General features: G+C 39.7%; 1 protein-coding gene across 1 annotated transcript in view; it reads left to right on the forward strand.

Annotated features, from left to right (window-relative positions):
* The first annotated feature begins 629 nt into the window (after nucleotides 1-629).
* The window catches only part of TTLL11 (tubulin tyrosine ligase like 11), a 44,134-nt gene continuing 17,136 nt past the window's right edge, over nucleotides 630-27,627 (forward strand). Inside the window, exons 1-6 of the mRNA XM_009648847.2 lie at nucleotides 630-686; nucleotides 1,329-1,425; nucleotides 3,215-3,348; nucleotides 11,313-11,888; nucleotides 12,485-12,580; nucleotides 13,107-13,225. Of these exons, the coding sequence (XP_009647142.1) occupies nucleotides 630-686; nucleotides 1,329-1,425; nucleotides 3,215-3,348; nucleotides 11,313-11,888; nucleotides 12,485-12,580; nucleotides 13,107-13,225 (1,079 nt within the window). The remainder of the gene's footprint in view (nucleotides 687-1,328; nucleotides 1,426-3,214; nucleotides 3,349-11,312; nucleotides 11,889-12,484; nucleotides 12,581-13,106; nucleotides 13,226-27,627) is intronic.

Genomic DNA, 27,627 nt, shown 5'->3' on the forward strand with positions numbered 1-27,627 from the left:
TTGATTTTTAGCTTAGTAATTTTTTTTCCTTTGGATTTTTGATACGGCTAATTCATGGGGCTTTTGTTCTTACTGCTGGTAGCTTGCTTTGTTTTTTAAACCACTTTACTACTGTTATAAACTGTTCCTATCAGTAACTGGCAGCGCTGCTTCAGAGCTCTTCAGACTGCTTAAAAAAAGGTTGATCTTTCTGATAATAGAAAAGAACCTGTACAGTTTTCCAATTTATAGTGCAATCTTGGATGGAAATAGCAGCTCTTAAGTTGTTGGAATACTTAATATTGTTGAAATAATTGCCTTAATCCTTAATAGTTGAAATACATACGCTCAACAAACGATTAATTAAATTGTAAGCTTCTATTTTAATAACAGGCTATTAATACCAGAAAGGAATTAATACTGTATAAATTAATACATATAACAATATATAAAAATGCATGATACAGTTATTTCACTTAGATATCTTGCTTTGAATATCCATTTCATATTTTTTGCAGCTTGGACACCAACGTAAATCAGCATGCTCAGAAAGCGCTTTGCAGTTACAACTACTATTACTTTACAGCAGTATTACTAACTGCATGTATTCCATCAAATAAAGCCCTAGGGAGCAGAAATGTTTCGGGCTCATGCTGGACTGGGAGCACGTGGAGATGCCGCGTGGTTGGGGGCGAAGGGCCACCTGGGTACGGGTGCAATCTGGGGAAGGGATTTGGGTTGCCAAGCTGCGGAAGGGGAGCACAAATATAAGCCGTGAGACTCTTGGCATTAAACGGTGAGCTTTTTCAGAACAGGAGTTGATTTAGGAACCGCCAGTAATGACAATTCCTCTACCACCTCGCCTGCTTTTTTCCCTTGATGGTTGCTTATCACCCCTTAAACTGGGGAGGAAAAAAATCCAACCCAAAACACTGTCAGAGTTTGTTTAGTGCCCAGCTGTAGCGCTTGCTATTGCTGCGCCTTCATGTGCTGGAATTCAGTTCTGCTTAATGAAATTTTATTCCCTGTAATAGTATTTTAAATTACAAATGAGTCATGCCTTAATTGTGGTTGATAACAAGCTCGGAGTTTCTCGGGACAGATCACACCTCTCAGTCATTTGTTTTTAGTTTGAGAAACCCTTCACAGTTTGTTAACATCTTGAACTTTACAGTCTTGAACTGAGCAAAATATTCTTAGGTTTGCAACCAAAATACAGAGCATGTTTTCTTTTGACAGTCAGAAGGCTGTTCTTGAATGGTTTATGCTTAATATGAGCATTTAGAAAAGTAAGGAATGAATGGGTATTGCCAGTTTGCTTCAAAACTTGTCTCCTGTTTCTTTTCCAGTTTCCTTTTGGCAGACGCTTGCCCTGCGATATCTATTGGCATGGGGTATCATTTCATGATAACGATATATTCTCAGGTCAAGTCAACAAGTTTCCAGGTACCTTACTTCTGTTTCTAGTTTAAACACATGCTTTGAACTTATTTTAACTGTTTCTGTGGTTTACTGTTTTCTAATGGGAATTATCTGCCTAATCGGCTGATAGTATTTTTAGCATATTACCGGTTTGGGTAGGTGATTGCTGATTGGGGGGTAAGAACATCAGAATGGGCATCTCGAACATTTTCTGAACTGAAATCTGTTTTGGAGGGAAAATGTTTTTGATGAAAAGAATACTTCATATGTATGAGTTTAGGAGAAATAAGAAGAGTTAGGCTATAATTTAAGTGAAGTATACGAATATTGTCTGTTATCTAGCATTGATAACAGTGCTGTATCTTCAGATTTGGTTTTGATTCAAATTGGAAAGAATCTCTCTTGTTGCGTGCTCTGGCCTATCTCGGGGAGAAGCTTGAAGTGAAGTTCCTCAAATGGATTTTTTAATATTGAAGAGTTCATGTCAGCCCTCATCTTATGATGACTCTTCTACTTCTTTAAGCTCCCTCTTTTCTCATTTAATCCCTGTTGAGATCTCTCTAAATAAGAGCTAAGAGCTTAGGTATTGACTTATCTAAGCCCTTTACTTCAGATTTATTGCTGCTGTTAGTATGCTGTGAGAATAAGAACCCCCAGATATCGAACTTTATGCTTTATTTACCCTGACTTTCTCCTGTCTGTGGGAAGTTCACAGGCAAGTATCAGATGGTGTAGTTTTCTGGTGGTTTAAATCTGTGTTAGATGAATGTTACCTCCTCTGAATTCTGGCTTCCACGTCGTAAGCAAGTGGCCTGCCCAGCTGTCAAAACCAGAGTCCTTCAGAACTAGACCTGATTTCCAGGAACATTGCGCTAACTTGATGATGGGTTTTCCTAAATTCTTCTTCTGGAAGAAGAGATCTTGGTGCTTTTCTTGTGAGAGATTCAAAGAATCTTAAAGGGTTGGTCCTTAGGAAGACTTCGAAACTTTTCCATAAAAATAGCTTTTTAGTCACGTTCCCGGTGGAAATAGGTCTTCAGCAAATGGGTGTGTGTTCCCCATCACTTTCTGTCCTCCTTGTACTGTTGGAACCTCCTGGCCAAAATCAACTGCACTCAACAGAGGTTTGCAGTCACAGACCACTGAGTTCCTGTAGGTTTTGTGGAAATGTGCTGACCGTGTAGGAAAGAAGCCCACGGATGTTCCCACTGAGAAAGAAACTGCAGCATGAACCTTAAAAGCTGTAATATCTGAAAGCATATGAACAACATGAGAATAACCCTGAATGCCCCGACCTTGGGAAAAGCTTCTGCCGGAGCTCATGCAGATCTGGACACGGCATGATCCGAGCATGAGATTCAAAGCTGCAGGAAAGCAGCTAAGTTTGACTGCTCACAAAATAACCTGTTATTTCTGATGTTGTTACTTAAATGAATGCAAAGTAAACACAAACTGGTTGATTATATTTAAATGACATTTTTTGCTGTTCCTGGAATGATAGCAGGCTAGGGCAATACTTTTGGATTATGGCGAAGACACCAGTTACTATTTGACTAAAGCTTTCTCTCTATTATTCTGAGCTGTATTTTTGATAATTAATTTTTTCTAATATAATACAGTAATACATACTGTATGAAATATGACAGGGGAATGCTACAAATATTTTGTCAGATTTTAAAAGGTTTTCAGCTTTGAAAGCAATGACTAGAGCGCCTTACCAGTAGGATGAGTAATCGTATAACAATTTACTTTTGAGATGAGACTTCAGCCTGGATTTTTCATCATTTTTAGGCACTGTCTATTCTTTTCTTAGGCATGACGGAGATGGTACGTAAAATTACACTGAGTCGGGCAGTGCGAACCATGCAAGATCTATTTCCTCTTGAATATAACTTCTATCCTCGATCATGGATTCTGCCAGAAGAATTTCCCCTCTTTGTGGCTGAGGTAGATTACTTTTACTCTCAGAATAGTGTAACTTGTTGGATATTGTTGCCCTGTCATTCTTTAGTTTTTTCATACCTACCAGATTATTTAAAATCACGCTTGGGTGCTGTGGATGACATCGTTTTCAATTTGCCTGAGATCAGACATAGTCTGGATGAACTGCTTTTATTTGTTATGTTCTAGAATAAACTTAAAACCAGTTATGCTTCTCTGCAATGCCAGAAGAGATGTCTGAAAATTAAACATGGTAGACCCATAAGCCCTTTCTCTGTATATTCTACCGAGGGCCGAGAAGGTTTCAGTACTGTGTGAGGAGTGTGGTACTTCACCAGATTCATTGTTGCTGAAGTCTTTTTAGTCCATCCAGCCTGTTCTATGCAACGCCTTCAAAAGGACATTTTGTGCTGTGTGTTGTTAAATACATTCCCATCTTCCTGCATAATTGTTTGTTTGAATCTCTTGTCAGGCTGTTGTGTTGTTTAAATATTCAGAACGTAATAAAATGCCATTCTTTTTCAGCTTGTTTGAAAAAAAAGTGATGCTGTGTGTTGGTGTTTGGTTCTGTTATTACAAATATTTAAAAAATATTGTATGTGTTTGTTTTAACCCTGCCTGACTCGCCCAGTGCATTCTTGTATTCTACAGTATCCTCTGCTTGGAAAAGTGAGAGAAAAAGGTATGGACTTTAACAGACTTCTATACTATGTGTTACTTTTTGGATAATTACCATATCCACAATCCAATTAAATCCATGAACATCTTTTAATATATACTCTTCAAGTGTGCTGGGTGACTGCTGTGGCACTGCTAGTAACGGTAAAAATGAATAAAATCCCAACAGTACTTCAGCCTTATTGCTTTGGATGTAAGACCAAGTTGTAAAAGGAGCATAAATTATCCAATCAATTTGGCAATGACAGGTAGATAAGTGCAAATAACTTGGAAGTAAACTTTCAAAATGGTGTGCTGGGGTCCTAGCGATGACTCTCCTGGGAATCGTGCCTGCCTCGGTTACAAAGCTCTGCTTAGCGGAGCGGCGCGGTCTGTACATCGGGTTAAACGCACAGACCCGCACGCTGTCAGCAGGTGGCACTGCAAATAAATACTTTTCTCTGGTTGAATGGTTACTGGAGTGAAAACGATTCGGGTTTTTTGTTCCAAGTATAACAGATGTCCAGTAACACACTCCTAGGAGTTTCCTTTGCATATGTTCTTCCATCTGTGTTTGAGAAAAGCATAGTTCTTGTTATCAAACATTAGATTTTATGTTGTCAGAGTTTATGTTCTACTTAACACGAGTTTGTAATGTAACCCCTCCAAAACAAGAAAAAACACAAACCAAAAAATTCCAAATCCACTGTGAACCATAAAGGGTTCGGAACAGTTTTCACTTGCAGTTTCATGAGCTCTCAGCAGGAGCTCTCTGGTCTTTTCTGTTGTTTGTTTGTTCATATGTGGTTCTGTTTGCTTTACAGCGGAGGGATCCTAATGCTGCTGAAATTGTCAGCTCTCTGAGCCTGAATTTTCAGCTTATTCACAAACAAGTACAATACAGCATTGGTGGTACCTGCATGTTAGATGTACCACTATAGGAACTGGCGTACACCTGAATATGTAAAGGTCATGTGTACCTCTGAGCAAAAGACGATGTAGCCATCTCTGGTACGTGGAAGTAAAGCCGTATTATCACGGGCTGCAGATATAAGTGCGTAGCTCTGGATGTGTCATGCTGAAACTTAGTTGCTGTACCTTCACTATTACTAGTACTCCAGTCCTTTAGGGCGTAGTTAATTACCAAAAGTCACAAATTCTGTCTCAGTGTAGGTATAGGTCAGACATGAGCTGATGTTTGGTGCTCTTTGTGGTATAGGATTTTGTCGCAAAGGGCTGGACTGAGAAATGAAGACTGATGAGATTTTGCCTGCAATAGAAATGACTGCTGAAAGAAGGAACTCCTTGAGAATTTCAGTCTCGCTGCCTCCTCCTGAAGCACTGCAACATTTCAGAACAATTTCTCTCTCAAATATTCTTACTATGCCTCACTTCTGTAGACGTGATCGTGAACTGTGATCATACCTTTGTATCAAAAACTAAAACAAATGCTGTCAGCTTTTCCCACTTTTGCCCATCCCTAAGTCCAGGTAGAAAACACTGCAGCTAATCTAACATTAATTAGCCAGCAATTGATGGGAGAGCTGCACTCCTAAGTTTGTTGGGGATGAGCTTCATATTGGGAAATGCCAACAAAATGGTAGTTCCCTTAGTGTCAGTCATCTTAAACTGAAATGGTGATAGGTATTTTTAATAAGGGCTTGCAAGTTAATATACTAAGAAAATACAGATTTACCTATTTTCAATATTCACCTATTTTTTACCTTCTAAAACATTTGTACCTTAGTGTCACTGTAACAGAAGATGAATTACAGACAAGGAAATCTCTCAGGTGCTACAGTAATCACCCCTTCACTAACAGAGAGGAATCTGTTGGAATCTGTGTGATAAGAACTTATTTCTAATAGGAAATTCCAATTTCTGAAAAGTAACTAGCTTGTGACTCAAACCAGGATCTTGATTGCTCTCACACTGCCTTCTTTGTGTTGTCTGGGATGATGATGAATAGGCCTAGCATGATTAATTTTTAATAAGAATCTAATTTGGACAGTCTAATTTCCAGCCCAGCATATTTTTTTGTGGTTTAATCAGGTTTTCAGCTTTTTGATACCTCTTAGGCATAGATATGAATATTCTAGTCCTTCTGCTGTCAAATCTTATAGCCCATTATATGCATTTTTTTCAGAACACTATATTAATTCAGCCTGTGTTTCCTCATGAAAGGCAAACCTGCAACTGGATCAGATTTTCATACCATTAGCCATCATATTCTCTTCTTGCTGTTGACTGTAAATGGTTAACGTGTTTTTGAAGATAATTTCCTTCTGTCAAGCGAAGTACACAGAAATATCTCATTTCATATGAACTAATTTTCCTACATGACTGACTTTTCTAAGTCTGGACAAGCCTCCTCATAATGAGAATTCGAAAGAATATAGTTGAGGGGATTGTGGAGAATTTGAAGACGACTGTCAGAAATTTCCTTGAAGATCAAGAAACCAACTGCTTTCCTCAAGACAGTCAAGCTGCTGAAAAACTGACTCTGAATTGCTGTTCCTCCTTTCCCCACCATCTTCATCTGCCATGTATAAGATCTGATAGACTAGTCCGTCAAAAAATGGACTAGGAAATGATAGAGAAAATGATTTCCTTTCCAGCTAAATGGAAAGAGTTAAATATGAGATCTATGAGGCCAATGGTTGTTAAAACGCAGGACTTCAAAAGCCGGTTGCTGTTGCCTCTCTAGCAATAGTCCCCAGAAAGCATGATCTTTTCTGAAAAGGTGCTGCTGTAGCAGAGCAGAAGGAGCCTGAGGCATGAACAACAGACGTGGGAATGGGAGGCAGATTGCCCCGGCTGGTTTCACACAGGTTTTTTATTACTTTCTGCCATAGTAGACCGTGATTGGCACTTGGTACATACAACTGGAGTCATTATAGGGTGTGTTCAGTCATGGAGGTTTAAGATTAACCGAGTATCTTTCTGGGATGTTGACTTTAACAACGTGTGAACCAGAGAGACTCCCCTAGTCAGGGGAAGATGATTCTTTAGTTGTAAAAAGACTAGGGCATAAATCCTACTTTCCTCCTTTGCACATCTAGGCCTGCTGATCTACTTGGACCTATTTATCCACACGCCATTTATATAAATCTGATCTCCATTGTGGCGTTTTATCCCTCAAAGTGACCTAGTTTGAAGAAGGATCACTGAACTGAGTTAGTAACACTTGTCCACGAGAAAAATCCTAGTCTAAATAATTCATCTTGGATTTGTGCTGTAGCTAGTAGGAAGGTTTTTAGCAGTGTGATTCTCAGTGAAATAAATAACTGGATAGGATGGAGCCAGAAGTCCCTCAGGCTTGGGAATGTGGCTGCTGGCAGAGCTGGCCCCTCTTTGTGGGTCAGCAGCCGAACACAGTCACGGCAGAGGGTGCTGGCCGAAAATCACAATGATCTGACCAGTGCTCAGCCTTTTCCTGCGTGCTAATTTTTTCTCTCTCATTCTGCAGTGCCAGCGCAATCGATCGTTTTCCCTTCGTTAGCTCGTATCCTCAGGCTTCTTAAAGTCAATCTCCAGTTGTTGCTGGTGAGCCACAGGCCTGTGTAAAACCGGACCACCGACTTCGTTCAGCACATGTCTGGCTGGATGGAGAGAATAGCAGCTGCAGGCCTGGTGCCGTAAAACGTGTGAATACAAGGAAAAAGTGGTCTGTACGGTGACATCCCTCTGTTTTGAAAAGAAGCGATGTTAAGTGCTTTATTCTTCTGAACCCCATGAGTAGCTGATAGATGTGTTAGCCTGCATCCTGCGTTTTCCTTAGCTGCTTTCTTTGTTAGGGCTTACTGTGCCAGCGCTGTTAGGAGTTTCATGAGCTACAGTCCTTCAGCATCTCTTCATTGAAACCTGGATTTTATAGTTGCTTTTTGATAAATTACAATTTGTTTCCTTCCTCCTAAAGATCTGTGAATGCAGTGGATAGTTGCTTTTTGATAAATTACAATTTGTGCTCTAACGGTTTCCTTCCTCCTAAAGATCTGTGAATGCAGTGCTACTGTATTTACACCCATAGGGACTTCATCTACATGCAGAGAACAGCAGTAGAGCTGGGGGAGCTACAGAGGGTTCCTCACCAGGGTCCTGTTGGTTTACCATCAACTTAAAGGGCTGCCCGAGAGGCTACCGCGCCAGTTCATTTCCCACTGCTTGCTCAGTCCTTGACCTCCAAACCAGTCGCCAATTAATACTGCTTCCCCTGGGTTTTCTTTCTGTTCTTGGTACGTGCCAGTTGGATCACGATATTGGCGCTCCACTTGCTAAACAGCTTCCGATAGCACTGAGCACCACTGGTGCTGGCGGGATTTGGAGAGATGGCAGATGGGTTTTCAGTCAGCCCGTACCTCAGGTAGCTGCTTTTTTCATCCTTTCCTTCTGAAGGCTAAGACATGTAAATTCACTGGCTTAAACAAGCTCATATTCTTTCCTTTGCTACATGTTGTAAAACATGCCGTATTTTATGAATAGGTTTAAAAATTAATCTAAGATAACTCTAAGTCCTTCCTGACTTCCTTTCTTTCTCAATTTCACTTCTACTAACTGAGGCATACAAATCTCTGCCATTCTTACTTTTGCTATACAAGTAATAAATAAACTAAATTTTATTTAGGCATTGGGAGATAGGCATGTAACATGAAAGATCGGATATTCAGCAGGTGTGTTAGGCCCTTACAGTGACCGAGTTACCGTCTTCTGGATTTCTTTGTGTCCTCAAATAAATGCATTGAAGCTTGCAAAGTTTAGGTTTGCTTCTTGGGAATATGAGCTTTATAGGCAATTTAGATGGTATAATTGCTCTTTTTTTCTGATGTAAAAAGGTCCCTAATTATACTGATTTTTTTTTGAGAGAGAGTTTTGCGTGAATATACGCTGTTTACAAAAGCACGGATTTGAATCCAGCGGTTGGTTATTGGTGCCATGTTTAATTCTGACTCACTGTATCCAGTCGGGAATGACATTATCCTCCAAACATGCTCAAGGAATGTATCAGTTTAACATGTTCAAAGGCCAAAACAACCTTAATACAATAATCAGGTTTTGGACTGCCAACTATTAACAATCTGTTCCAGGTGGGAATATCTCATTTTCTCACAGAGAAAATAACCGATTCTCTTTTTTTTTCTTTTTTTTTTTTTTCCTGCTACTTTATGTAACTTCCATTAGTTTGTTAAAACCCCAAACGTCAAAGATATCTATTGTGGCTTCCAAGAAGCTGTTGTCTGTAACAGGCTGTTGTCTGTTATAGTGCCAAGGCCTGTTTATGCCCCAGAAATGAAGCGGCTGATGTCAGTGTGTAGAAATGACAGTGGGACTGAGCAAAAAGTTCAGATTCAACTGCCTTTGAGACTTTTGGATCTAGATCTGAGGTTTATAACTTTTTTTTTCCTTTTTAGTCTTCTCCCTTTCTATGTGAGGATGCAGACACCTCTCTATAATCCTGTAATTCTCTATAATTTCCTTTTGTGTTTCATCGTACTAAGGCCACATCTGGGATTCTGTAGGGCGGTTAGGTTCTGATAAAGCACAGATACTTCCCTGTCACTGTCATCATAATTTCTATTTGTGATAAACCCTTTCTGTTGCATGCCCCAAGAATCTAGGGCACAGTGTGGAAAAAACTTCAAGGTATGGGTATCCTGGCTTAGACTGTACTCATGGGTATCCGCAAAGCAGCAAGAGAACTGGGTACCCGAGTATCGAGGTGCATGCTGCTGTAAATAATACAGAAGTAGGTCATATAGTCCTCCAGCGGCATTCTTACCGAGTATTAAAGTTGACTTTAACAGAGATCTTTCATGGCAAGGCACTGCAAGCAATGGAAAGAAATTGATACGGCAAGGTACTGGCTTGCTAACCTTTGCTTTTTTTTTTTTTTTTTCTCTTCCTTTCTCCTTTTTCTTGCCGTTTCTGTGTCTTGATGATCTTTATACACATGCTCACAGAGTGTTAGCAGGTGTCAAAATTTCTTACCTGCTATTTCCTTTCTAATGGGGGCATCTCCCGTCACCCCATACCTAGTGAGTTCAATTGTCAATGTGTCTCTTTTGGAAAAAAAATGTCTTCCAGAATGATTCTATTACTCTTTACTGCTAACCAGTTAAATTATTTGACATCACATTCTTAGAAACCTGCGAACTGGAAGCATTTCTCTGTGAAAGAAGTGAACTGTATCTTGTGTGGTGACTTTTCGAAGCATTTTTGCATATTAAAATGCATTATGCTGCCTGGCTGTGGGTGTTGGTTGTTTGCAGGCTCGTACACTAGAGCGCACTGTGTTTCGCACTGACCCAGCGCAGCAGCAGTGAACGTCTGAGCAGATTGAGCATGGGCACCAGCTTGAGGAAACGACAGGCCAGGCGTGGAGTGCTTTGTAGATGCAGCGAAGGTTTTGATTTGGTACTAGACACCATCAAATTCCCCACCAATTTCCCTCCTTGTCCTAATTTCACATTAGGTACATCTAAAGAAAGCATCTGATTTGTCATGTGCTATGAACAGATCTTCCTAATACAAATCAAAGCCACTGCGAAGAGTTGTTGAAATCGTCATAGAATTTTCTTTATCTTGCATTGGATAGAAAGGTAGTAATTGCGTGTCAGGCCTGAGGGGAATTCTGGCATAATTTAGAAACCCCTTCGTCTTGGGGAATGGCAGTAGGTAGCAACTGAGGCATAAACTCTATGCTAGGTTTAGTAAATTTGTAGTATTTGCTTAATATCTGTACATGGCTCAGTATTCCTTAGTTTTACTAACACTGGGTATCCGATTGTGAAAAATAATTCAATGATGGAAAAAGGTATTATTGGTGCCAAATTTTTACTTAATCTCTCCTTCTTCTGGTACTGTTCGTCTGCATTCGTACCTCAATAAATAAGGGGCCTTTCCTTAGGTTAATGATTCTCTTTGTCAGTCGTTCAAAATGCAGCTTGAAAGCTTAACTTTGTAGTTTCATAGACATTAGTGACTAATAAAAAGGATCCCATGAGATATACAGCATTTCATTCTCTAAATTGGTACGTAACACTAAAACCAAGTTCCTGAAATCATTTATACAACGGCTTGTAAAATAAAATGACCTTTTATCTGTACTAGTAATTCCCCACTCATGCTTTTTTGTTTGTCTTTGTGCCTGTCAGCACTGTTTATCTTCTACCTTTATTGCACGGTGTTTACTACTATAGTGATGTGATCATGTTATTTTTATTTATTTTGTTTATGAATGCAATTTGTTGGCTTTCATAGTATCAGCCCTTCTTCCCCTCAGTTAGTGTCTTTCAGTGTAATTCTTTTCCTTCTAGGTTCGTATGATGAAAGACAGTGATCCATCCTGGAAGCCCACTTTTATTGTGAAACCTGATGGAGGGTGCCAGGGGGATGGAATCTACCTCATTAAAGACCCAAGTGACATCAGACTGACGGGAAGCATCCAGAGCCGGCCAGCTGTGGTCCAGGAATATATTTGCAAACCACTGCTTGTTGACAAACTGAAATTTGACATTCGTCTTTATGTCTTACTGAAATCTTTAGAGCCCTTAGAAATTTATATAGCCAAAGACGGACTTTCTAGGTTTTGTACAGAGCCCTATCAAGAACCCACTCTAAAAAATTTGCACCAGGTTTTTATGCACTTAACCAACTACTCACTAAATATCCATAGCGGGAACTTCATCCATTCTGACAATGTAAATACTGGCAGCAAGAGGACTTTTTCAAGCGTTCTGTGCAGACTGTCTTCCAGAGGAGCTGATGTCAAAAAGCTGTGGTCGGATATAATTTCACTGGTGATTAAAACAATTATTGCACTGACGCCAGAACTGAAGGTTTACTATCAGTCTGACATACCAGCAGGAAAGCCTGGGCCAACTTGCTTCCAGGTAGGTTGGAATTTCTGCCAGGAATGCAGTTATTTCTATTAATGGATTAATTTTCTGGATGTTTAATTCCTTTTCTAAAAGCTTTCTCTAATTATGCTGCTGATCACCAGTTGAATGAAGTGCATCCACTCAGTAGCATTGCCTGAGCTTGGAGCTTAGGTTCTCCTCACCCAAGTTTTACCATACAGATCTCAGTGTCCTGACCTATGTTACTACTAGCCATCAACACCTATGGAGAATTGCAAATGGATATCAGTCGTTAGTAGCAGTATTCACTCCAGTTTCCATCTTCTAGATGTTATAACTATGAAGCTTTGCAGCTTCCTAATGCGGCTCTTAGGATGGCAGTTTTAAGACCTGCTTGTCCCAGGTGTCCATGTTGACGGATGCAGAGATGGGGGTAAGGTGAAAGAAGCCATTAGTATCGAAGACAAATGGTTTTGGTAATTATTCAGCACTATAGTGTATTTCTCAGTTATTTCTCTTTTGTCCTTCAAATGTTTCTTTCTCCTGAATGTTGACATTTGGATGACATTGCGTTCTCTAGGAGAATGCCGTGAGTAGAATGGAAGTAACATATTCCTTGTTATGCGCAGATTTTAGGGTTTGACATTCTCCTGATGAAAAACTTGAAGCCCATGTTACTAGAAGTAAATGCAAACCCCAGCATGAGAATAGAACATGAGCAAGAGGTAAGGCCTCTCAACATGATAGCGATATTGGAATGAAATTGTTTAGGTTTGCTTTTCTGGTCTTTTTTCTTGTTTGAGAGATGAAAGCTGTCTGCTAACGTGAAATCTCCAAGGTTCTCTGTAATTTTCTGCTTTGAAATCATTGCTAATCTTATACACAGGAAATATGACTTATTGGAATTGTAAAAGCTCTCCATCATTTTTGTCATAAATACATTTATTCATCATCCCCTGCAGTTGACTTAATTGTGTTTAGGGGATTGCTAATAATTTTTTCATGTTTGTATATATAATATAAATGGTAACATTGGCAACAATTTTTTTTTAATATTTCAATTTACTAGAGAAATTTGCCAAAAATGGCTGTAATATCATATTGAAAATGTTAAAGTATTTGTGTATTCTTAAAGAAGTATTCCATAATTTATCATTGTGTATTTAAAACATAAGACACACGTGAAGTTTGAGCAAATGTGGAATAAATAACCCTTAGTTCTGAATAATTGTATCCGCTTGCAATTTAAAGCTTTCTCCTGGAGTATTTGAAAATGTTCCAAGCCCCGTTGATGAAGAAGTGAAAGTAGCTGTTATCAGAGATACTCTTCGTCTAGTGGACCCTCAGAAAAAAAAGAGAAAAGATATCCAGTAAGTCTGTTGACTTTCTTTGTGTTTTGCATTAGTGCCTTGCAATAATTATAAAAGTGAAATATTTTTTCCCAGTTATGTTCGTTTATCCAGGACAATGAGTTCCCGACTGTGTGGCTACTTTTACATCCACAGTGTTAACTCTTTGAAAAAAGCTTGTAGGACATTAATTGGTGGCATGGTACAAAAAGAGCACTTGGATTTGAGGATCTGCCAGGGGAAGGTCAGGGAAAAAACCCAATTCATTGTACTTTCTGTTTATTAGCAGCAAGTCCACCGAATGGCACCCTCACAGCTCAGCACCGACCACTTCACGTGCTCCTTTCTCACAGGAACGGCCGAAGTGTGGGAGGAGCCATGCAAGTGCTCTGGCTCAAGGAGCTGAAAAGGTCCACAAACTGACAGTAAATCAGGCTTTATCAGTTCCCCTGGAACAGCTTACCTTTGATTCACAACTGGTGCAAACAATTTAGTAACTCAGGTTTATTTATTTGTACTTTTACTCGAGGCCTCTTTTTTATTCAAAACAGACATGAGATGTAAATGTGTATATTAATTTGCATGAAAGTCACAAATTACTCTGAATGAATTGCCCCATTGGAGCTGAAAAGTATGAATATTGTATTTAGAAATTGCTTCCTTGATCTGTGATAATAAACATAGTTAAATCTATGATCTAGAAATGAGAGGAACTGCCTGAAGCAGCTTGCACAGAAATGCTTGTGGTGGGATCAGGCTGAGAGAAATTACTATTTTGTTTTTTGATGAAGGACCTTGTTTTAAACAGTTCCTTGGACACATGAAAGGGAGATTTATTTTTTTGTCCCTAGAAATTCTTGCTTATAGACCTGCCTCCGTACTAGAATATTGATTTTGTTCTTCTCTTGGCACTTTGTGGCAAGCTTAAATACGTTATTCATGTTCCATAATGATTTCAAGGGCAAACTTGCTGTCCTTTTGTAGACGGAGTCCCATGAACAAGACATGACTGATAATACTTACAAGTTCTGTATTATTGTAATATTGTTATAAGAACAAACTCTTCTTTCAGAGGCAGTGCCGCAGATAGAGGTTGCTGTGGTCGGTACACAGAATGTCTTGCAAAGCAATCTATACCGTGTGTTGCCTGTACTTAACCTTCAGCCTTAAGATTACTTCAGTGTATGGAGCTGAAAAAAGATCATTTTTTAACCTGTAATTATGTAGTGATGTCTTTTTTTTTTTTTATGCTGAAGTTATGTCAGGCATTCATTAACTACATATTAGATATGGAAAAAAGGCAAATGATAATTACAAGTAAATTCCTGGAGAACGCCGGTGTGTGTGGAACACATATTCAGCTGAGGATTCCTCTCTGATACATTTTGAGTACTAAATAATTTATAACGGGATTAGTCAGTGATGAGATAAACCATTGGCTCTTCACAGCAAGAATTCATCAGTGATGCAGCTTTTTTTTCAGGATAATCTGGTCAACAGAGCATCTTATTGATGAATATCTATGTGTCTTCTTCACCATAAGTCAATCCTATTTCTTGCTGCAAAGGGCGATATGCTGCTTTTTGTGTGGATATATGGGAACTCAGGCGTGACAACTGCCCGCCTGTTTAGCTGAGATTCACTCCTTCTACTTCCAAGTTCTTTTTATTGAACTGGGGATGGTGCGTGGAATTCCTTGAGAGAGACAAGATCAAGTAAAGGACCTCATTCTGATCACCTATAGAGATTTACACCAAAGTAAAAGCATTTGAGAGAGGAACTGAGCACCAGTTGCTTTTGCCTGGGCTTTGCTAGCAAAGGTTTTGCAATGCTTTCGTTTCATGTCCTGCCTCTCCCTCGTTTCAGTGCATTTCAACCAGTTCTAACGTGTGCTCCCCCATTCCCTCTGCAAACACTGTTACCAGTAACTGCGGAGGAACGGCACCGTTCCTCTGTTTGCAGGCCAAGGATCATAACTAAATAATTGACTGGAGGAGGAAAGCTGGACAGTAGTTACCTATCCACTGAAATACGTTTGGTAGTCTAATTGCACCTGGCAGCAGGGAAAACAAAATTTGGCCTAGTAATAGAAAAAAAATCTGAAACAATTCCTGTTCTGACAGCTAACCAGCAGCAAACATTGTAGGCTCTAGTTTCGATACTAATTAAGTAATGGACATTAAGTAAAGTTTTAACGATATGTGTAACACTGAGTTTGAATACACAGGGGAAATACTGAGAAGTCTGAGCTGCATCTCAGGTAAATATTCTGCTGTGGAGATGGGTTTGATTTCCCTCTAATTATCTCCCAGATTAAAACAAATGAAGCATCGAAATGAAAGTGAGTTTTAGAAGTCATCCAGAAGTACTTCATTATTAGGAAAGATTAATAGCTCAGAAATTTTTTTTAGCTTAATTTTTCCTCTCCTTTATGGAGTTGTGATTATTTTTTTCCTCCTTTCTTCCGTGTGATGTATAATACTGAAATAAAAGTTAAGTTGAATAAGATCAGTTTATCATGCCATACATATCTCTTAATTTTTCCAACACAATTCCAGTCTTTACATGCACCAATCACTAGTAATTACCTTGGCACTGCCAATAATTAGTCATTGAAAATCTGCAGCGATACAAGTTCAAATGAATGTACTTAAATATACTCAGTGGCTGTTGTTCACAGCACGACTGACCTTTTCTTGGTTATAAGAATTTGTCCTGGCCATTTAAGTACTGAGGTGTGTGGTTAGTATTTTGTGCATGCAACGTGTTTAAACAGAAACTTTAAATTCGTGCAAATATATACATGTATTTTTTTTTTAAATAGAGGAAGTATCTTCTGTGGTAGAGATGAGGGAAGGCTTTGTGTTATTCTGTGATGCAAAGAACATAAAGAATTAAAATAGAGTAAGAAGTGCCACAGGCACGTGTGAGGCTTTTGGGAGGGATGAGCGGGGTGGTGCTGCACAGCTTCTCCCTGCCCTTATGCAAGCCCTGCCGGCCAAATCCCGTATGCCCCGTACGCAGGAAACCTATTCTGCGTGTCAAGATCCTGAAGGCAGTAGGTATCCTGATGAAGGTTCGTGTCCTGCTTTGCTGCATTCATTTCCTTGCTGCTTCCAAATCCTCTACGCGAGCACAATTGTAACCAAAGTCCGATGAGAGCAGAGTTTCCAAGTAACTAATTATTAATAGAGAGATTGGGGGCCATGTACTGCTCTGCAGGGTGAAGGTGCATGTCCACGACTCAGAGCCTCTCCAGAGGCGAATCTGGAAGCGGCTCCGCGGGTTCCTTCGTTAGGCTGCTTTCAAGCCTTTTTGTAACCCGGAGGGTGAGTGGTGTCTGGCTCTGCCTGACCAAGTAGAGCCTGGGTAGCCCTTTCTGAAATGAAAGGCGGCAGCTGATCACCCACATGTTGTGTGTTTTGTTTTACTTTTTTGCTCTTTAAAAAAAAAAAATCCAGCTAAAAATGCATGGTTAGAAAAAGAGGGTTTCTGATTCCACCCCCCCGCAATGGAATTGCACAGGAGCCAGAATGTAGAGCCGCTTTTGCCCCCGCTTTGGTTCCTAGTCCTATTTTCCTTAGGCATCCTTAATTTGGAACTCAGGTTTCACTCATAATTAAGAAATTAAAGCATTTAATAAAATCACATGGAAGACACTGACTCTTTGCGTTTGTTTGTGTGGCAGTACTGTTCTCATGGATTTTAAGGCTTGAGTCGATCACTGTCATCGTCTGGGCTGATGATGTGCTGGAACAAACACGATCATCTGTGGCTGAGCTGTTTTCTTGGAAAGATGGAATTTTAAACTCCTCTGTAAATCTGTTAAATATTATCAGACAAAGCGTACTTTCTTCTAGCATTGCTACAGAGTGAGTTCAGGGGGTAGTGATGGCCAGTAATCTGGATTTCTGTTCTGAACATCTGTCCCTGCTAATTTTGGAATTACCGTGGTGGTTTTTCCAGCTTACATTTTTTTCAGCAATGGTAGCTCTTTTGACTCGAATTTATGATCTAGTGAAGTGCCTGATTAGCCAGCTGGTCACTGTATCATCAGGAGGGAGCTTTCCTCCTTGAGCGAGGAATCTAATGTAAAAAAAGAAAAAGGGGGCGGGAATGTAGTTTCTTTTTACTTAACATATCCAAAGCAGCGTGCATGGCAGGGGTGGCACATGTCCCCTCATGGGATCACAGAATGTATTTTTATCCAAGTCTGTAATAGGTAACATGGTCAGAAAGCTCAGCTACACCAACCTGAAGAGTGAAATCCTTGGCACGTACCGGTGCAGGGCAAGGGGCTGAACTGTGCTCCCTAATGTTTCTACAAAGAAACTTCTATAAAGCTTGTACAGTATTAAATCTGCTCTGGAGGTACTTCTTGTGGCAGAGGTGCTGTTCACTGCCTGCTGAAGGTTGGAGAAGATTTAAGCTAAAGGAAATTTGCACAATTAAATGAATGGTCTAATGACACCGAACAACGTTTAAAGTAAATCAATGTTACTTATGTAAACAGCAGTTTAATTAAGATAATCACTGATGCAAATCATAGTTTATGTTGTGCCTCCAACAGAAAATCCATTTTTAAAAGGCTTTGTAAACCTCTATTTTTTGTGCCTAATTTTGAATCTTTATAGTTGTAAAAGGTTTTAGTTTCTGTGTTTGTTTAATTATTAGCAATTTCTTCTTCTTAAAATTGCATTAGATTTGAGGAGCAAAAAGGAGTCTCAGTCCTGCATGCAAATCCTGCATATTCCCCACTGAATGTTAGATGTAAACTCTCTGACTGGTGGTATAATTGCAAGCAGTGAGTATCACTTGGAGCGGGTCTGCTCTGAATGTCTTAGGAAGATCGTTTATATCATCTCATCAGTGCTAATGACCTGCTTTCCTGTCCTGTCAAAAATATTTGTGCCCTAGTTTGTTAATGCTAATTAATCCAGCGATAATAAGAGACGTCTTTATATTTTTGTTGCTGTTGTTTATTCTGTGTCCCAGTATGATCTCTTGCATTTACATGCCTAGATTCTTACGTATTTCAAGGCAGAAAATAAGCATTTTATTCTTTTGACAAAAAAAGCAGAGGATTATGACATGCTTGTCATTAGAAATATGAGTTGCTCATGGAATAAAATCTGCTTTTTACTTGCTAGAGATGATGAAGGTGCAGCCCCCTAAGTAATGTAATGACTTTTATTCAGCACTGAAATAGCCATTGACAGAAGGAAGAATTGAAACACTTTGGAAATGAAATGTAATTTAATCTATGGCCGTTACAAACCCAATCACTTCCTTGTGCCCACAAAAATGAGTGCTTTTGCTTTATCACCTAATGTGGGCTTGCTCTTCCATTGCTAGCTTATCTTTTCTTGGGTGCTATTCTCTGTATGTACCACTCCAGTGTTTTTCTGTTTGAATTCAGCCTTGAAATTTATTTGTGATGTTGTGATTATTTTTTTCTACTTTAAAAAAATATGTCAGATACGATTCTCTTCTCTGGATTCTGTGGCTCTAGCAAATGTCAAGTATGATTAACTCATTTTCTGAGCAGGAGGAACCCCAATGTGGTGTGGCTCAAATTTTTGCAAGATCAGCGTGCAAACGCTGGCTAATGTCGCTCTGTTCAGAGAGCACCCTGTAAATATTAATGTATGTCAGCTTGACTTTTTATCTCTAAGTGTTCTGTAGTTAGGAAGAAATGCCAGTCAAGCTTTTGTAGAATTTGCTACATAAAAGATCTTAGTCTTTTCTTGCACAAAATAAGATGGTTCTTTTTTTCTGCTGTGGGGATCGCACATCTTTCTCACTTTAAATGATTTCTTTCTCTGACACAGGACAAAATTAATAGTTTCTAGAGGAGAATATGTGATCTGTATTAAATGAAAACATGAATTAATTTCTGGACATTCTACTTATGTACTTTCCGCCTTAAATGTAATTTATGTTAAAGTGGCAGCTTCTTTAGGAGATGTCTCCTGCTGTGCCAGTGACCGATGGGTCCAACCTTGTCTACTAAACTGCAAGAGGAACGGGGGTCTTTACTTAAAGAGCCCTTTCAGTAATGTTTCTCTTTTGTACATTTTCCAAATGCTAATGCTGTTCTTAAATTTCTTGATGTTGAGGAGCAATTTTGTACTTCCTTAAAGAAGGAAAAAAACAGTCGGGAATTCACCTGTGTGGCTGTATTCCATTTATTTTCCAGATATTTTTTTATTCAGTTTCATAACCTCCCCTGACATTTGTGTCATGTTTAATGGAAATATGAAAATATACTGTGCAAAGATGTCTCGAGAGTATGATTATCCCAGATTTTGATGATGACAAAGTCATTCTTGCCATTGATTCCTGTGTTTATCTCACTATACATATTCTAAGGTTACGCCTGTGTGACAGGGGTGGTTTAAGAGGGTCAGAAACCCAGTGCACAAACATGTGGAGAGGATGAATGGGAGGATGCTGGTGTTGCAGCTCTTGCTGATCAGAAAATAATGACTGTTCTTCAGTCTTGTTGTAATGTATCGTAGTTTCCGCTTCTGTGAGTAACTGTATTTTGTTCCACAGGGATTCATTACTCAGGGTTGCCAGTGCCTTTTGCGTTCTACGGGGTGAGTTTAGTCCTTATAAAAATGAGCGTGTAATAAACCTAGCTATGGCAGTATCAGTATTTCGGTTTCCGCTTGCTAATTGACTTTCAGCTGACTGCTCAAGCTGGAGGTTGATTCCTGTAAGCCTTTGCTATCGCTTGGAAGTCTGGTCAGGTTTTCAGCTATTCAAATGCTTCTCAAGCACCACCTCTTCATTCCAAGCCTTATTTCTGCCCGTGAGCGTATCAACTCATATGTGTGGCTTTCTTGAGATTGATCTTTCTACTCTGGTTCATTTTAGAGGCTGACACATTTTTTTTTCTCCATCAGTCAAAATGACCCAGCATTCATATTCAGGATCATTCTGCCAAAGCCCTTTGAAAGTACATTGAATTAGACCCTTTCTCTTTCCTAGAGGGCTTTTTGCTTTATTCCTTCATCAGGCAATCTGCCAACTTCAGTATCAATTCGTGCCTGTTACATTAGCCCATGTGGCCTTTGATGAGTTAGACATGTGAGGGAGGCTTTTAAATGTGATGTTTGTCAATGTTACTTCAGTTCAGATTAGTGAAATGTTAACTTTGTTTTTCTGTAGTTGGGGAGTATTTATTTCTACTGCTATTTCTCATCCTGCTCAAGAAGAACTAGCCTCAACTACTCTGTTCAGTTTTGTGAAGCAAATGTTACGGGTGCCTTGATCTTTACCCTCTGTTCTTGCTTTTCCAATGATTTGTCTTCTTCATCCGTAGGAGCTTTTAGTCTTGCTCCTGTTGATTAGGATAGGCCCTGTTGGAAATTCCACAAGCTACAATGTGCAACATCCCTGCGCGAAGGGAAGGGAAGGATCGAGTAGTGCCTGACTCGCAGAATAGTTCTACGTTGGTTTTAAGAGCCACTTAGAGAAAAGCACAAGAGTGTTTACTACAACAACAGAAAATACAATAGAGAGTGCGGAACAACGGCAAAGGATTTGGAAGTGCTGTGGCAGCATCCTAGCATGGAATAGAAAATAACATCTGCTGATAGAAAGGAGGTCAGATCTTTTCATTTGCAAGTGTTTCTATTTCACTCGGAATCCGAAATGTTTTAATTGACTAAAAATGTGTAAATACAAAAGCAATAATAATGTTTCTTCAAAAATAGCTAAGACTGTATCCCTAGCCTAGATACAGTAGGAATTCAGTAATTCACTTTGGTGTTTTCCTCTATCAAACCATTACAGGAAAAGTTGGTTTTGTGAAAATAACTCAGGACTAAGACATAAAAGATGCAATTTCTGCTCTTGACTCAGCCAGTTTACTCGGTGACCTTTAGACAAAAGATTTTCCTTCTGCTACCATTTTCATTCTGTGAAAAGGGGATGATGCCTTGCTTCTCCCATGCACTGCCAGTCTTTTGAGATTATGGTGTTCAGGATATGGCCTGTTACTATGCTTAGCAGTAGATGAGGTCAGTTTATATATTGTTATATAAAAATATTGCACAAAAGCTATAGTTTTCTTCTGTTGAAGACTCCAGGTCCAATTCTACACTCTTCAGTAAATATCCCTGGTGGTCACTAAGATTTGCAAAGCATCCTTCCCATTTTGCCAGCCTGATTGCCATCAGTCATCTTTATATCTTTTACTTTCTCCTGTACAGAGTGCTTTAGAGTCATTGCACTTTCTATACAATAGCGTAACTTGGTGCATGCTGTGCTATTTGAATATTCAGGATATTAGGATTTTAAAAAGGGTTTTTCTCAATGGCATTCTTTGGTGTTATTTCCATCTTTCTTTGCATTTTTACAGTCCTTTGCTAATAAAATAGAGAACTTATGGAATATCATTGTATGCTGGGTTTGGCTCGGTTAGAATTAATTTTCTTCACAGTAGCTAGGATGGGGCTAGGTTTTGGATTTGTGCTGGAAGCAGCGCTGATAACCCAGGGCTGGTTTTGTTCCTGCTGACCCCACCCCACCAGTGAGGGGCTGGGGGGCACAAGGAGCTGGGGGGGACACACGGCCAGGACATCTGACCCTGACTGACCCCAGGGATACCCCACACCGTATGGCATCATGCTCAGCTTATAAACCTGGGGGAAGGAGGAGGAAGAGGGGGACATTCGAAGTGATAAGGGCAATGGCGTTTGTCTGCCCAAGTCACCGTTACGCGTGATGGAGCCCTGCTGTCCTGGGGATGGCTGAGCACCCGCCTGCCGGGGGGAAGCAGGGAAGGAATTCCTTGGTTTGCTTAGCTTGCATGCACGGCTTTTGCTCTACCTGTTAAACTGTCTTTAGTTTAAGAAACCCATGAGTTTTCTCACTTTAATCCTTCCAATTCTCTCCCCCATCCCACCCGGGGGAAGTGAGCGAGCGGCTGCGTGGGGCTGAGCTGCCGGCTGGGGTTAAACCACGACACCTTGGAACGGACAAACACAGCCCTAAATAACCCCATGCCTGATAACAAATTAATGTATGACTATTCCCATTTTAATGTTCGCCACTGCAAAAAGTGCTGTTACTCCTAGTCCAGTTTTGCAAGCTGGTCTGTGTTTGCTCATATATTGTATTCTGAGCACTAATGTCTTGAACGTACAGACTGTATTTCGACTGCCACATAAAAAGTGAATTCGGTCTTATTTTGAATCTCTTGCAATGACCCCGTATTGAGGGACAGCTGGAAGTGCTTAGAATGTACTAAGCAAGCAAGCTAATGGCAGGCCCAGTTAATTTAAAAATTTTAATGGACAAGAATTGATATGGGTTGCAGAATTTTAAAAGCTTTCGTTTCCAGCACTGTGAAATTAATTGGTCCAAACCCATAGTATGCTTTTGCAGTAATTGGTGTGCTACAGTGCCCCTAGCTCCGGCGTGAACCCACGGCTGGGTTTATGTTATCAAATTGCAAATGGACACCAGTCTGTCCAATTAGACTTCAATCCCAATGTTTTGAGATGCCGTTAATCTAATTACAGTTTTATTGACATCTCTTTTGCTCTCTAAAATTTCTAGTGAGCGGTAGAGGAAGGGCTGAAAAAAGCTGAGCGATGTGACCTGTCAAGAGCATCTCCATCAAACCTGAACTTTCCAAACATTCTAGTATATGAAATTGCAGTACAGCAATTACATCTCTTAGATATTCACACTGTATTACATTTTAAGTTGATCATTAAGAAGTCCTTTTGCTTTCTTTTCTCTCACAATGATTTTTAAATTAAAAGAAAAGCTTTGTGATAAAATACAGAGACAAGGAAGGTTTTATCAGGATATGTTACTGTCCTCTGGTCTTTGTAGTGCAGCCACAGAAGTTGCTGTAATCTTCAAGGTTTGCCCAAGAAGAAGGGAGGTCAGGAATAAAGTGGGGTGGCTGCTTGGTCTCCTTCCAAATGGCATAAAAATGAATGTGCAAGCAGTGGGTCTAAATACATCTTTGAATTCAGTTATTTGATTGGAGATTGTGAGTCTTAATGGCAATAGAGCCTGGCTTAAGGCACGCTGTGTTTTGCATCCCTCGTAGCCAGCAGTAATGGCTGAGGCAAGAGGAGTCCTGTTGACTTCTCTGAGCCCTAATAAAAACCCTGATGGCAAGGCTTCGCGGCACTCAGCGGCCATTCGAGCCTCGTTCTATAACTGACAGCATAGATGTCGGGGCTCCTTTGGTGTGTGCTCCTGCTTGGACTGAATCCTGACAAAATAAGCCTCTTTTGTCTTGTTACGGGGTTTTTTTTAAACATAAACTCAGCAATACTTCAAAGCATCCCTGGAGGCTTTGTTGCATCCAGATGTTTGCTGGATCCAGCCATTGCTGATGGCAATTTTGACTGCATGAAATCAGTGGGGCGAGCCTCGAATGCCTTGTCTTGGTTTCCAGTTGTATCTTTGTAAGTTCTTCACGCAACTGCTGAGTTGCAGCGTGTACTTTGTGTTCTCTCAGGAATGGCACAGCCCACGAACAGATTGATTTAAAAAAAAAAAAGATTTCATGCAACCCAGAAGATGTTCGAACAAATCGATCAGCCAAGGGCATACTAAGGTACATCACCCTGCTAATAAAAGAAACAAATCATTTCTGTGGAGCAGGGCTCCTGGGCCGCGTAACGGTGTTCTATTAAGGTAACAGTAAAATGGAATAAATGAATGCATAGGCACGGATTATATCCCTGAATACCAGTGGGAAGCTCTTACATGCGCATGCCTTCTAAGAATTTTTTATTTGCAATGTCTTTAGACATCAGGGTTAGGAATGGGAGAACTTGTAGCAAATAGTTGTCCATCTTGGTGCAGAATTAGAGCAAATTTAATGATCTAATCACCGGACGTTGTTACAAGAAATAACACAATTCATTTATGTATTTTTATTTGCTGCAAACCATTACTTCACTGTGCTGTAACACTAAAGGCCAAGCTTGGTACTGTTCGTTTGAACAAAATACACTCGGTCCTTTTTTTGTGACGGACGGAAGTAGCGGATGGTGCTTCCCCTGACTGCACAGGGTGTCTGAGCCGGCAGGCTTCACTGACTTGGATGCACTGAAAAAAGTCAGCTCAATTCTAACATTAATTGGAATTTTAATGGAAGTAATTTTTTTTTCTGCGTGATTTTTAGATATTTCTAAATACTAAAAATGAGACAATGCTGTTTGAATGGCTTTATCATAATCTTTTCAGTCTGAAGAGTTTCTCTGTGCTGAAAAAGCCCTCTTGCTTTAGAAGGGTTTTGAGTAAACCTGTTAAGGTACTTGGAGGGAGATAGAAAGGATCCTGGTTTTCATTGCAAATTTAATTTTGCTGATTTTCACATGCAGTCATTAATTTTTTTTCAGCTGAAGTTGCTGAGATCTTAATTCTTTTTCAGCCTTTCAAATAAAGAATTGCTAGGTTTTTCTTTACCCCAGTGACCTCTGAAGTGGGATATAAAAATGTGATGTAGGGTCTTTTTCCGTCCCAAGCTAATACCAAAACCAGAGGGATTAGAGACTTGGTAGTTTCTGGATGTGCGTCCTGTAAACGGTAAGCTGTGTGACAATCCTTAGGGGAGAACCAGGAGGGGAGAGAAACAAGATCAAGTTAAGGGACCGCAGAAGTAGAAGACAGGGAGATGTGATTAAGATAGAGATTCCCTGAGATAAAACCTGATAGAATAGGGAAAGGTAAGAATTCTCTGTTAATTCAACTTTTACACGTGGACACGTAACTGGAAATTGTTCCTTAGATCCAGGCAGTGGTTAGAAAGTGCCAGAGTTTAAATGCACGTTCCTAATTTGCAAGAGCAAACTTGATGATGCTTTCTTGGGATGTATTTAAGCGCATTCGCCGCTCCGTGCTTTGTATGGTGCGGCATTATGTGTGTGAGCGCTGTTCTGGATCTGGAGCCTTGCTTTAAGTGAGCAGCGGTGTCCGTGCCGCCTTTTCCCCGCTCATCTGTGCCAGGAGGGACCCAGTCGATGGCTGGAACACGTATGTTAGAGAACAGAGCCATGAAACGGGTCCAGCTTCTAGGGCTAATGTTTTAAAAGTGTTCCACTGCTTTATTGGAGAGAAAAATCTATAATTTATACTGGCAATTGAATATAAAGATATATAAATAATAAGGTTTTGGAGGGTATTTTTAATATAATGAGGGGGGTTTGGGCCTGAGGAAATTATAGCAATGCATGTCAGACATTCTTACAAGCCACTTGATCCAGTATTGGAGTTTAAATATTACTTCACTCCTTTAACACGTTCCCAGTTACTGGTTCATGTGGAAGTTCTAGCCCTTCCAGGCAGACTTACTTGGGCAACTGCTTAAGGACGGCGTTTAGTGGTGGGATCACAGTGTTAGGTTAATGGTTGGACTTGATGACCTTAAAGGTCTTTTCCAACCTGAACGATTCTGCGATTCTATAACTGTAGGCACTGTCTTATCCCTTTTCGGAAGCAGTTTTAGGTGAAGCACTCAAACCTGCAGTTTTGGTTTTTTGTTTTTCTTTTGCTACTTGACTGCTGTTCACCTTGGGCTTCCTCCCTCCATTCTGTGTTGCTTTGAACTTGCGTAGATTTTTCCGGTGTGTGATAGCAGTGACAGACTGCTCCATAATAACCTCTGGTAGCTGCATTACTCGCTGGAAGAGCATCTCTGCAAAATAATATAAATATACATGACAGCTGGAAATACCAATTTGTGTTTGTTTGTTTGCTTTCCTTCTACAGGAATACTGTGATTTGTCAGGACAAAGTTGAAAATCGCATCTTTTCCTGGCAAGATGTTTACTTTTCAAGACTTTTTTTCTCTGTTGTAAGTAGGGTAAATGCAAGCATTTATTGTGCTAGCATTTGGTCTTAAATAGACATGGGATGCGAAGTGAAGGAAAAATGGAGATTATTTCTCTGATTTTTGCAGGAGCTTTATTATTCTCATCAGCTTCAGGCCATCAGAAAGTGCCGTGTTCTCAGGTACTGCACATAATGAGTATGAATATTAGATCAGAACCATATCTGAGATCTGCTTGCTTATTCCCCTGTTTATACTCACAAAATAATGGCGAGGGAGTGCAACGCGAGTTTTTAAGGGACAGCAAAATGAAGTGCTTGGGATTTTGGCTTGACTTAAGCATAGGCATTGAGCAGAAAAATAACATTTCTCCCTCCTACAGATATCCTTCAGGTGTCAGTTCTCCAGGATCCTGGTTTTATTACATCAATCACAAGCAGCTTAAGGCTTCCAAAAACATAGTCACAGACAGATGTTGAGCCTGTCTGGGGATTAGAAATATCCTCTTCCATTAAGTATAAATTAACTTAATCACCAGGTATGAAAGATAAGCAGCATAAACATCATTCCCTGAAGCTTTCATTAAAATTAAAATTCTATTTAAAACTAGGCTCGTATTTTCTATGACTTGATCCCCCTTCAAAGAGATTATATCTGCTGTAAATTTTTACAGTGACAGAGTGACAGAAATTAATGTATTGGGGGCAGTGATGTTCTCTATAATTTAACTTCTGCTGCTTTTAGTCGTCTTTTAGCAGGAGAGCTGATTGGCTTATTTTTAAGTAATAGTTGGTCTCCAGTCTCTGAAAAAAAAAAAGAGAAAGCAATAAAACTGCCTAGCACCCAGTTGCCACAAAATGAAAGCACAAAGCCACAGGACTTAACAGCAGCGTAATCACCAGTCGTGTTATTTTGTGTACGTAGAATTCACCTGCTTTAATAGAAGGATTACTGCTGATAAAATGCAGTTGCACGGCTGCTTTCTACTCCATTGGATGACAGGGTAAAGCTCCTTTTCTACCCTAGCATAATCGTGACTGCTTTCTAAGAATAATTTTCACATGAGAAGAAATACCGTGGGGTTTAGGGTTTTTTCTGTTCTACTGTAAGACATTCGGTGGTCTAATTTAATGTTGGTTTCAATATATTATCAGGCTTCACAAGCGGTTTGCCTTTGCAGTATCCTGTATTGCTATTTTTAAGGCACACTCTTCTAAAGAAATGAAGGAAACTCTGGAGAAATAACAAGGCGCATAAGTACCTTAAAAGCAAATAGTGAACACAAATAAATCTACTAGGAATAATAAAAGCTACCGCCACAAAAAATAAAGTTCATATTTAATGATCTTTGTTCTATAATAATTTTTTGCTACAGTGGAACAAAGTCCTTCGATGCAGGTTCTGCATTGCTTAAGCATTATTTCATTATAGTAATGCCATATTTTCTGCGGCACTCAGATAGATGGCAGGTAATAGCGTAAGCATTCACTGCTGCTGTTACATTAAAAGTAATAAATCTTTAGCTAATGCAGACTGATATTACCATTATTCTTAAAAAGAGAAAGTTGGAAATAAAGAATCTCAATTAATAATTAGGAAATAACTCTTC

This window comes from Egretta garzetta, unplaced genomic scaffold, assembly GCF_000687185.1.
Source record: "Egretta garzetta isolate BGI_Z169 unplaced genomic scaffold, ASM68718v1 scaffold211, whole genome shotgun sequence".
Lineage (NCBI taxonomy): Eukaryota > Metazoa > Chordata > Aves > Pelecaniformes > Ardeidae > Egretta > Egretta garzetta.